The sequence below is a fragment of the Saimiri boliviensis genome, chromosome 20 (assembly GCF_048565385.1).
Source record: "Saimiri boliviensis isolate mSaiBol1 chromosome 20, mSaiBol1.pri, whole genome shotgun sequence".
Lineage (NCBI taxonomy): Eukaryota > Metazoa > Chordata > Mammalia > Primates > Cebidae > Saimiri > Saimiri boliviensis.
The window spans coordinates 28,465,682-28,478,079 of NC_133468.1; the positions used below are offsets into that span (position 1 = coordinate 28,465,682).

The 12,398-nt window shown below is 51.8% G+C and overlaps 1 protein-coding gene across 8 annotated transcripts in view; it reads left to right on the plus strand.

Moving 5' to 3' along the window:
- GRID2IP (Grid2 interacting protein) overlaps positions 1-12,398 on the plus strand; it is a 54,493-nt gene that overhangs the window by 22,847 nt on the left and 19,248 nt on the right. For all 8 annotated transcript variants that reach the window (XM_074390266.1, XM_074390262.1, XM_039460574.2 and 5 more), the window contains 6 exons: positions 995-1,243; positions 1,448-1,533; positions 5,849-5,918; positions 6,283-6,377; positions 7,345-7,528; positions 11,902-12,056. In XM_074390266.1, the coding sequence (XP_074246367.1) occupies positions 995-1,243; positions 1,448-1,533; positions 5,849-5,918; positions 6,283-6,377; positions 7,345-7,528; positions 11,902-12,056 (839 nt within the window). The remainder of the gene's footprint in view (positions 1-994; positions 1,244-1,447; positions 1,534-5,848; positions 5,919-6,282; positions 6,378-7,344; positions 7,529-11,901; positions 12,057-12,398) is intronic.

Here is a 12,398-nt window from a genome sequence, read left to right on the forward strand (position 1 = left end):
ATGTGCCTGTAGTCATAGCTACGAGGGAGGTTGAGGCAGGAGGATCCCTTGAGACCAGGAGTTCCAGGTTATACTGAGCTATGATCAAGCTATGACCATGCTATGATCGTGCCACTGTACTCTAGCCTGGAAGACAGAGCAAGACCCTGTCTCAAAAGAGGAAAAAAACCAGAGACAGATAGAGAGTTGCTAGCCCTGCAGCAGAGACCCACAGGCCTTCCCCCTGCCTCTCACTTCCAAGGTAACTCCTTTGAGAACAGGAGCCACAGTCCCTTCAGCTTTGAACCCCAGTTCCCAGCTGGCACAGATAGCAGGTGCTCCCTAAATGCATGTAGTATTAAATTGAAAGGAGGCCAGTATTGGGTGTGGAGACTCGTTCAGCTAAGGAAGCAATGAATCGGAGCAGACTGGGTCGAGGGCCTGGAGAGAGCTTAAAGGGACTGAAGGAGGCAGAAGCAGGGGTCCTGGCAGATATGAGTGGGCAGCTGCAGATGGGGCTGGTCAGAGAAGCAAGCAGGAAGACTGAGGTGTGGTGAAGGGCTGCGGGAACTCAGACCTTGGGCTTGTGGGCTTCAGTGTCCTCCAGCAGAGCCACCTAGAGACGAGCTGGGAGACAGTGTGTTGTAGGGATCCCTGCCTCGCTCTTGGCCTGGCGGGTGCAGGGGCAGTAGGGGGAGAGACCAGAGAAGGAAGACAGAGGCAGGAGGAGGAACAGGTCTGCGGATTGGCTTTGTGGGGCTCGGACCCTGCAGAGGCCAGAGTCATGAAGGACGGTCTGAATGTGCCATTCCCGAGGTGGAGCGGGGGCGCAAATCCGAGCACCGAGGGGGAGACTGGGGTGCCACTGGCTACTGATCCTCCTCCAACCCTCCGCCACTCCTGGGAAGGGGCGGGAGAGCCAAGGGCGGCACCCACGAGGACGCCCCTTCGGGCCACAGTTTGCCGAGATCCGGGGTCCGGGGACGCGCTCCCACTCCTCCGTCCTCGCCGGCAGGATCTTCATCCCCAAGAAGCACCGGGCGCGCTTCGACGAGGTGGTGTCGCAGGGCCTCCTGGGCAAGCTGTGCCGCGCCCGCCGGGCCCAGGGCGCTCAGCGACTGCGCCGGAGCCGCAGCGAGGAACGGCCGGAGCGCCTCCTGGTGTCCACGCGCGCCAGCGCCCCGCCGCGCCGCCCCGACGAGCCGCCCCCGCGCAGGGCCTCCTTGCTGGTGGGCAGCCTTGCTGGCTCCGGGGGCGCGCGCAGGTAAGTGGGACTCACAGGCACTGGCCCCACTCTGAGGGTGGGCTCGGGACCGAGACCTGGGAAGAGTGCGCAGGAGGCGGGGCGGGGCTGCTGGGGTGCAGAGGGACCGAGAGGTTAAGGGGAAAGGGACACGGGACATCTCCCACCGCTGCACCCCAGGGCTCCTACTCCATCATGCTGCTCGCCCCTTCTTTTTTCCCCCAGGACTGTCCGAGTCTACAAGGGCAACAAGAGCTTCGGCTTCACACTTCGCGGCCACGGACCTGTCTGGATCGAGTCTGTCTTGCCTGGTGAGGGGTGGGCTGGTTGCCCTAAGAGTCCCTAAGGCCCAGGATGGGGTGAAGGACCCCGTGGTGGCTCTCCAGGGTCACTGTACCCCATATAGGCTCCTGCTCAGCAACCCTTTCCCTCTACATAAGATACCACCCTTATGTAGACGGTGTCCCCTGAGTGTCCCAGAGCCAGCGGATCTGAATCCCACTCCTAGCTAAGGTGCTTGAGGCCAGAGCCTTCTGCCTGAGTTGGGGTACCCCACCCCGGCCCCTCTAAATTCAGCATCACCCCAACCTGAGGGAGCCAGGTTCTGCATCCAGACCTTTCCTGTGTCCACAGGGAGGGTCAGGGCCACTGTCCAGGACCCTGGGACAGCCAGGACTGAGCTGGTGCCTACCCAGACTGTGCCCATGCTGAACTGGGCACTTGCCTGTCAGGCCAGACTCAGAGAGCCAAAAGGGCCTCAGGGCCTCTGCCTGTGACTCTCTGCCTCTGCCTCTAACCCCTGCTGGATCTGGACTCCCCTCTCCTACCACCCCACCTGCCCCTTCTTGTTCCTGAAATCATGCATCTTTTAAATTTTATTTTACTTTACTTATTTTATTTTATTTTATTTATTTTAATTATTATTATTATTTTTTTTTTTTTGAGGCGGAGTTTCGCTCTTGTTACCCAGGCTGGAGTGCAATGGCGCGATCTCGGCTCTCTGCAACCTCCGCCTCCTGGGTTCAGGCAATTCTCCTGCCTCAGCCTCCTGAGTAGCTGGGATTACAGGCACGTGCCACCATGCCCAGCTAATTTTTTGTATTTTTAGTAGAGACGGGGTTTCACCATGTTGACCAGGATGGTCTCGATCTCTCGACCTCGTGATCCACCCGCCTCGGCCTCCCAAAGTGCTGGGATTACAGGCTTGAGCCACCGCGCCCGGCTTTATTTTAATTATTTTTTTGAGACTGAGTCTCACTCTGTCTCCAGGCTGGAGTACAGTGGTACAGTCTCGGCTCACTGCAACCTCTGCCTTCCAGATTCAAACAATTCTCCTATCTCAGCCTCCCGAGCAGCTGAGACGACAGGCGCGTGCCACCATGCCGGCTAATTTTTTGTATTTTTAGTAGAGACAGGGTTTCACCTTGTTAGCTAGGATGGTCTAATCTCCTGACCTTGTGATCCGCCCACCTAGGCCTCCCAAAGTGCTGGGATTACAGGCGTGAGCCACTGTGTCCCCCCTATTTTATTTTAATGAGATAGGATCTCCCTCTGTCACCCAGGCTAGAGTGCAGTGGCACAATCTTGGCTCACTGCAACCTCCACCTCCTAGGCTCAAGTGATCCTCCCATCTCAGCCTCTCGAGTAGCGGGGACCACAGGCACATGCCACCATGCATGGCTACTTTTTTGTATTTCTGGTAGAGATAGGGTTTCACCATATTGCCCAGACTGGTCTCAATCTCCTTAGCTCAAGTAATCCTCCTGCCTTGGCCTCCCAAAGTGCTAGGAGTACAGACATGAGCCATCACACCTAGCCCATGTTTTATTTATTTTATTTTATTTATTTTGAGGTGGAGTTTCACTCTCATTGCTCAGGCTGGAGTGCAGTGGTACAATCTTAGCTCATGTAAGCCTCCGCCTCCCAGGTTCAAGCAGTTCTACTTCTACTGCCTCAGCCTCCTGAGTGGCTGGGATTACAGGTACCTACCACCATACCTGGCTAATTTTTTTTTTTTTTTGTATTTTTAGTAGAGATGGGGTTTCTCCATGTTGGCCAGGCTGGTCTTGAACTCTTGGCCTCAGGTGATCCACCTGTCTTGGCCTCCTAAAGTGCTGGGATTACAGGCATGAGCCACTACACTCAGCCTATTTTATTTTATTTTAAGAAATGGGGTCTCCCTCTGTCACCCAGGCAGGATTGCATGATCATAGCCCACTGTAGCCTCGAACTCCAGGGCTCAAGAGATCCTCCTGCCTCAGCTTCCTAAATGTTGGGATTGCAGGTGTGAGCCACCAGGCCCAACTATGGCATCTTGAAGAAGGCAGCCTCTCCCGTGCAAGAATCCCTTTCTTCCTGCCACTCCAGTGGAGCAGAAGTGTGTGTGTGCTCATATTCATTGTGGAAGGTGTTTGTAGGGCAGAAGTGTCTCCTAGAGCAGAACTGAACTCTCCCTCCCTGTAACCACCTGCTCAGAACTGGAATTCAAGTGATCTTCCTGACTCAGCTTCCCAAAACACTGGGATTGCAAGTATAAGCCAGTACACCCAGCCCCACCTGGATTTTAACAAGCCCCTAGGCCAAGTATCTCTGGCTACACATGTGGGAAAGCCCAGGAGTCCAGCACTGCAGTGAGCTGTGATCCTGCCACTGCACTCCAACCTGAGTGACCGTGCAAGACCCTGTCTCAAAAAAAGAAAAAAAAATTCCGGGTCTGCTGTTCTCAACCCAACCCTCAAGCTAGTCATCCCATGTCTTACCTGTCATAGGAGGCCAAATGGATGCTTAGATGGAAGCTTTTACAGATGGGGAAACTGAGACATGGAGAGGCTCTGGTAAATTAAGCACCAGAAACTAGGATCTCCTGACTCCTGGCCCAGTGATCCTTGATCCCCTGCAACAGCCTCTCTAGTCATGCAGCTATTCAAGGCAGGCCAGACTGGATTCACCACCACCATCACTCTCCTCTTTTTCAGTCCAGGGAAAGGACTTCCCCCATCTCACCTCTCCCAGGAAGTCTTCCCTGATTGTTCCCCCTCTTCTCTGGACAGTTTCCATCTCCCCCAGAGAGAAAGTCTCACAATCTGAGAGTATATTTTATTTAGGCATTGATCATTTTCCCTACTTCTTTCAGAATTAAGTTTAGAATGATGACTAATAAAAGAGGCAGAAAAAGGCCAGGTATGGTGGCTCATGCTTGTAATCCCAGCACTTTGGGAGACTGAGGCAGGAGGATCATTTGAGTCCAGGAGTTTGAGACCAGCCTGAACAACATGGTGAAACTTCATCTCTACAAAAAATACAAAAATTAGGTGGCCGGGCACAGTAGGTCACCCCTGTAATCCCAGCACTTTGAGAGGCCAAGGCAGGTGGATAACTTGAACTCAGGAGTTTGAGGCCAGCCTGGGCAACATGGTGAAACCCCATCTCTACTAAAAACAAACACACACACCAGGTGTGGTGGCAGGTGCCTGTAGTCCCACCTACTCAGGAGGCTGAGGTAGGAGAATAGCTTGAACCCAGGAGGCAGAAGTTGCAGTGAGCTGAAATCATGCCCTTGCACTCCAGCCTGGGTGATAGAGCGAGATTCCATCTCAAAAAAAAAAACGTAGGCCGGGCGCGGTGGCTCAAGCCTGTAATCCCAGCACTTTGGGAGGCTGAGGCGGGTGGATCACGAGGTCGAGAGATCGAGACCATCCTGGTCAACATGGTGAAACCCCGTCTCTACTAAAAATACAAAAAATTAGCTGGGCATGGTGGCGCTTGCCTGTAATCCCAGCTACTCAGGAGGCTGAGGCAGGAGAATTGCTTGAACCCAGGAGGCGGAGGTTGCGGTGAGCCGAGATCTCGCCATTGCACTCCAGCCTGGGTAACAAGAGCGAAACTCCGTCTCAAAAAAAAAAAAATGTATATATATATATATCCCAGAGTGGTGGTGCATGCCTAGGTCCCAGCTACTCAGGGTCTCAGGTGGGAGGATTGCTTGAGCCCAAGAAGTCGAGGCTGCAGCGAACTGTGATTATACCACTGTACTGCAGCAAGACCTTGCCTCAAACAACACAAAACAAAACAAAAAACAGAAAGTAATTCTCCTGAAACAAAAAGGAATCCCTAATGGGAGCTTTCTACACAGAGCTAAGAACAGTATATGGAGCAGGGACTCGAGACCTACTGATGCTGCCTAAGTACTGCTCTCTGGACCTTGCTCTTCTCCAGCATTGGGGGTTCATGCTGTGCCCCCGCTAGGGGATCACTCCCATGGTCCTTAGATCCTTAAAGCAGCTGCGATCGGAAATGTGCAGAGTCTATTACACGGATCTGTCGACCTTATTTGACTTTCCTCTGCCACCCATGCCTATGTATCTGTTTTTAGTTTTTTGTTTTGTTTTGTTTTGTTTTTGAGACGGAGGTCTCGCTATGTTGCCCAAGCTGGTCTCGAACTCCTGGGCTCAAGCAATCCTTGTGCCTTGGCCTCTCAAAGTGCTGGGATTACAGGTGTTAGCCACCGTGCCTGGCCAGCTGTGGGTCTCTGAGTTTCCATTTCTTGCCTGTAAAACAGGACAGCATCCTGCTCTCGAAGTGGTACCCTGCCCAGCTGACCGGCACACCCTCTCTTCTTGCTTCCAGGGAGCCCAGCTGACAATGCTGCCCTCAAGTCAGGTGACCGGATCCTCTTCCTCAATGGACTGGACATGAGGTCAGAGGCTACTGGGGACACCAGAGGTTGGTGATGAGCTGCCCCACCCCCTGCAAGACTCCTGCCTCTTGGGGCACCCAGGCCATGGTCCTGATCTCCTCTCACCAGTTGGTCCCCTGGATCTGTCCCTCTTCCAATGGGAACTCTTGAATCTAACCCTCCCCCTCACCAGCCGCCAACTCTAGCCAGGACCTCAGTTCATCCTTCCAACCAGAAAATACCCCAGCTCCATTGCTGGGGACACAGAGAGGCACAGAGGTGGTCTTGCTGTGTGGCCCCTGTGGGCAGGACAGGGAGGTCTGGCTGGTGGCCGTGGACAGGGCTCACCCCAGTCAGGCCCTCCTGGGCCCTCTCTGCTTGGCAGGAACTGCTCCCATGACAAGGTGGTGTCCATGCTTCAGGGCAGTGGTGCCATGCCCACGCTGGTGGTGGAGGAAGGGCTCGTCCCATTTGCCAGTGGTGAGAACCCCATGGACACTTGGCTTTCTTGGTCCACAGCAACCCTGCCCCGCCTGCTATGTGTTAGATTCACAGTGTGGAGGACTCGGCTCTTCCCCTAAACCTGCAGCTTGCCTTCCCAGGACTGCCCTCTAAGTGGTACTATAAAATCCCAGTGAGTCTGGGCATGGTGGCTCATGCCTGGAATCCCAGCACTTTGGAGGCCGGGGTGGGAGGATCGCTTGAGGCCAGGAGTTTGAGACCAGCCTGGGCAACATGGCGCAACTCTGGCTTTACTAAAAATGCAAAAATTATCTGGGTGTGATCATACACGCCTGTAGTCCCAGCTACTCGGAAGGCTGAGGCAAGACAATCGCTTGAATCCAGGAGGTGGAGGTTGTCGTGAACCAAGATTGCACCACTGCACTCCAGCCTGGGTGACAGAACAAGACTGTGTCTCAAAAATTAAAAAAGGGCCAGGCGCGATGGCTGACACCTGTAATCCCAGCACTTTGGGAGGCAGAGGCAGGCAGATCACGAAGTCAGGAGATCTAGATCATCCTGGCCAACATGGTGAAACCCTGTCTCTACTAAAAATACAAAAATTAGCCGGGCATGGTGGTACACACCTTTAGTTCCAGCTACTCGGGAGGCTGAGGCAGGAGAATCACTTGAACTCAGGAGGTGGGTTGTAGTGAGCCGAGGTCATGCCACTCTACTCCCGCCTGGGCAACAGAGTGAGACTTCATCTCAGAAAAAGACAAAAACAAAAATGAAAAACCCTAGTGCACAGCTTCAGGGACCCTTCCCAGGGCTGACTCCCTCTATCCCTGGCCCCAGTGTCGGGCAGCAAGCATGTCTTCCCATGCATGGCACTGGACAGCCACACCCCAGCTCAGTAGGTCTGCTGACCTCAAAAGCCAGGGAAATGGCACCTGGCCTGGGGACTCTGGGTCACTCTTGCCTCTCCTGCCTGTGGTCCCAGCAGACTCAGATTCTCTGGACTCGCCCAACCCGTCGTCAGCGCTTACCTCCCTGCAGTGGGTGGCGGAGATCCTGCCATCCAGCATCCGGGTGCAAGGGAGGACCTTCAGCCAGCAGCTGGAGCACCTGCTCACACCTCCTGAACGCTACGGAGTCTGCCGGGCCCTCGAGAGCTTCTTCCAGCACAGGTGGCTGGGCCAGAGCTGGGGTGGGGACCTGCCCTGGGTGGGCCCTAAATCCTGCCTAGACTCACATCCTAGTCTCCCTGCCTGAGCCCCCTCAGTCTCGATCTCCTGGGGGATGCTCAGGGAGGTGGCAGCTGGTATCAGGGGCTCCAGGGTGGTGGGCAATTGAGCTGCCCTGGAACAAATTCTGACTCTGACTCCTCTGATAGCCACGTGACCTTGGGCAAGTCACAGCCTTCTCTGTGAAGTGAGGCAGATGGGGACCACCTGCCACATTCTTTTTTTTTTTTTTTTTTTAGATGGAGTCTCTCTCTGTTACCCAGGTGGGAGTGCAGTGATGTGATTTCGGCTCACTGCAACCTCCTCCTCCTGGGTTCAAGCGATTCTCCTGCCTCAGCCTCCCGAGTAGCTGGGATTACAGCCATGCACCACCACACTGAGCTAATTTTTGTATTTTCAGTAGAAACAGGGTTTCACCATGTTGGTCAAGCTGGTCTTGGACTCCCGACCTCATTGGTCCGCCCACCTTGGCCTCCCAAATACCTGCAGTATTCGTGATGGGACCCACCTGTGGGCACTTGTCATGGTCCAGGCCCTTGGAGATAGGGTTGGTGTCTTTCTTTTTGGACCTCTACTACAGCCAGGTGCATTTATCATAATCCTTGGTCCATGGGGTCATTTTCATGGTCTCCGAAAAGCCTGTCCCATTTCTGTACCTTTTTGTTTTCTTTGAAGGGCTTTGGTTTTTGGTTTTTGGTTTTTGTTTTGTTTCATTTTGTTTTTGAGACAGTTTCGCTCTTGTTGCCCTGGCTGGAGTGCAATGGCACAATCTCGGCTCACTGCAACCTCTGCCTCCCAGGTTCAAGCGATCCTCCTGCCGCAGACTCCCAACTAGCTTGGATTACAGGCCTATGCACCACCACGCCTGGTTAATTTTGTATTTTTATTAGAGACGGGGTTTCTCCACATTGGTCAGGCTGGTCTAGAACGCCCTACTGCAGGTAATCCACCGCCTCCGCTTCCCAAAGTGCTGGGATTACAGGCATGAGCCACCGCGCGCCCAGCCTGGTTTTGTTTTGTTTTTCAAAAAGGATCGTTGCGGGGGTCTCACTATGTTGCCAAGGCTGGTCTCCAACTCCTGGGCTCAAGTGATCCTCCCAAAGTGCTAGGATTACAGGCATGAGCCATTGTACCTGGCTTTAAAGAGTCTTAAGATGTAATTTACCCACTATACAGTTCACCCATTTAATTATACAATTCAGTGATGTTTAGTATATTCACAAATATGTGCAAACATCACATGGTCCATTTTAAAACTTCATCACATCAAAAAGAAACCCAGACCAAACACTTATAATTCCATCACTTTGGGAGGCTAAAGCAGGAAAATCGCTTGAGCCCAGGAGTTCAAAACCAGCCTGGGCAACAGAGCAAGAAGCCATATCTACAAAAAGAAAAAATTAGCTGGGCATAGTGGCTCGCACCTGCAGTTCCAGTCATTTTGATGTGGGAGGATTGCTTGAGCCCAGGGTTTCAAGGCTGCAGTGAGCCGTTATTGTGCCACTGCACTCCAGCCTGTGTGACAGAGTAAGGCCCTGGCCGCCCCCCCAAAAAATCAGGCCAATTGTAGTGGGTCACTCCTGTAATCCTAGCACTTTAGGAGACCAAGGCAGGTGGATTGTCTGAGCATAGGGGTTCAAGACCAGCCTGGGCAACACAGTGAAAACCTGTCTCTACTGAAATACAAAAAATTAGCCAGGCATGGTGGCGTGTGCTTGTAGTCACAGCTGTTTGGGAGGCTGATGCAGGAGAATTGCTTGAACCCAGAAGGCAGAGGTTTCAGTGAGCCAAGATCACACCACTGCGCTCCAGCCTGGGCAACAGAACAAGACTTCATCTTCTCCCCACTCAAAAAAAAAAAAAAAAAAAAAAAAAAATTCATTGTGCTTTGTAGAGTATTTTGTGTCTGACTTATTCACCAATTAATGTGTTTAGCTCTGTCCACATTGCTCTGTGTATTTATCATACACTGATTATAACTGCAGTCAAAGTCCTGTGGATCACAGTGGTGTCCAACTTTTTATTTTTGTTAGTTTCTTAGCCATAGAAGTGACATCCTGTTATTTTAATTTGGTTTTCTTCTATTACTAAGTATCTTTTAATATGCTTATGAACTTTTTCTGGGATTTTCTCTATAAATTACCTGTTCATATCCTTTGTCCATTTTTGTTTTCTTGGACTTTTTGTTCTTGTTGACAGGCATGAAGTTCCTTGTATATTTTATTTTATTTTCTGAGACAGGGGCTCACTCTGTCATCCAGGCTGGAGTGCAGTGGCACAAATACAGCTCACTGCAGCCTAAAACTCCCAGGCTCAAGTGATCCTCCTACCTCTGCCTCTCAGGTAGCTGGAACTACCATGCCCGCCTAATTTTTTTTTTTTTTTTTTTTTTTTTAGTAGAGACAGGGTTTTGCCATGTTGTCCAGGCTGGTCTTGAACTCCTTGGCTCAAGTGATTCGCCCACCTCAGCCTCCCAGAGTGCTGGGATGACAGGCATGAGCCATGATGCCTGGCCACCCTGGTACATTTTAAACACTGATTTCTCCTTGATTTTGAATGTTGTACATTTCTCTCCCATGTTACTTTTGTTATTAGGTCTGTTGTGTCTAATATTAATGTGTCTAAGTTGGGCTTCCTTGATTTTGCATAGTCAAACTGGCCATATTTTTGGTTTTAGAGTTTTGGCTTTTGAAATTTTAAGAAGTCCTTCCCTGCCTCTAGGTCAAAAGATAGTCTCCTCCTTTATTTTTATTGATTCATTTATTTTTATTTATTATTATTATTTTGAGATGGAGTCTTGATCTGTTGCCCAGGCTGGAGTGCAGTGGCTCAATCTCAGCTCACTGTAATCTCCACCTCCCAGGTTCAAGTGATTCTCCTGCCTCAGCCTCCCCAGCAGCTGGGATTGCAGGCACATACCACCACACCCAGCTAATTTTTGTATTTTTATTAGAGAGGGGGTTTCACCATTTTAGCCAGGCTGGTCTCGAACTCTTGAGCTCACAATCCACCCACCTTGGCCTCCCAAAGTGCTGAGATTACAGGCGTGAGCCACCGTGCCCGGCCCAATTTTTTTTTTTTTAATTTTTTTATTTTTTGAGACAGAGTCTTGCTCTGTGGCCCAGGCTGGAGTATAGTAATGCAATCTCAGCTCACTGCAACCTTTGCCTCCCAGGCTCAGGTGATTCTTTTGCCTCAGCCTCCTGAGTAGCTGAGATTACAGGTGCGCACCACCACACCCACCAAATTTTTGTAATTTTTGTAGAAACGAGGTTCACCATGTTTACCAAGCTGATCTCAAATTCCTGATCTCAGATGATCTGCCTGCCTCAGCCTCCCAAAGGGCTGAGATTACAGGCATGAGCCACCATGCCTGGCCTGCTCTATATGTTTTTTGTTTTTTTGAGACAGAGCCTCACTCTGTCACCCAGGCTGGAGTGCAGTGACGCGATCTTGGCTCACTGCAACCTCCACCTCCTGGGTTCAAGCAGTTCTCCTACCTCAACCTTCTAAGTAGCTGGGACTACAGGTGTGTGCCACCATGCCCGGCTAATTTTTGTATTTTTAGTAGAGTTGCAGTTTGACTAGTTTAGCCAGGCTGGTCTCGAACTCCTGACCTGAGGGAGTTCTCGAACTCCACCGTCTCAGCCTCCCAACGAGCTGGGATTACAGGCATGAGCCACCAGCCTGGCCTGCTTTATATGTTTTAATCTTCACAACAGCTCTATGAGGTAGATGCTATTTTTATCACCATTTTACAGATGAGGAAACTGAGGCACAGAGAAGGTAAGTCACTTGAGAAAGGTCACTTAGCTGGTAAGTGGCAGAGCTGAGATTGGAGTCTGGCTACCCTGTCCCCGGAGCCTGCCTTCCTGCTTACTTTTTTTTTTTTTTTTTTTTTTTTTTTTTGAGACACAGTCTCACTCTGTTACCCAGACTGGGGTGCAGTGGCGTGATCTTCACTTCCCAGGCTCAAGTGATTCTCCTGCCTCAACCTCCTGAGTGGCTGGGATTACAGGTGCATGCCACCCCGCCCAGCTAATTTTTATATTTTTAATAGAGATGGGATTTCACCATCGCGGCCAGGCTGGTCTCTAACTCCTGACCTCAAATGATTCACCTGCCTCAGCCTCCCAAAGTGCTGGGATTACAGGCATGAGCCACTGTGCCTGGCCCCCACTTCTCTGTCTTTCAAGGGCAGGGATAGGGCATGAGGCCAGAGGCTGTGGCCTGGAAGTGCCATCTTGTCCACCCCCACTCTGTCATCATGGTGATCCCCTGAGTATTGAGCCTTGCCTTCCCGCACCCTCACCCAGGAACATCGACACGCTCATCGTTGATGTCTACCCCGTGCTGGACACCCCTGCCAAGCAGGTCCTGTGGCAGTTCATCTACCAGCTGCTGACCTATGAGGAACAGGAGCTCTGTCAGGAGAAAATCGCATGCTTCCTGGGCTACACTGCCATGACGGGTAGGCGTCTTCTCCCCTGCCCCTTCCCTGCCTGCTGCTGCTGACTGTCCAACCAACCAGGTTTGAGACTGTCTCAAACAAAAAGGAAGGAAGAGAGGAAGATAAGAAGGGAGAGCCGCTGCAGAGTTGCTGGCCCACAGTTTACTAGGATTTTACCAAGATGCTCGGGCTCTGTGCTGGATGGCACATGTCTTACATGTCTGCCTAGACTCAAAAAAGTTGTATTTTGGCTGGGAGCAAGTGGGTCACGCGTGTAATCCCAGGGCTTTGGGAGGCCGAGGCAGATGGATCACCTGAAGTCAGGAGTTTGAGACCAGCCTTGCTAACATGCTGAAACCCCTT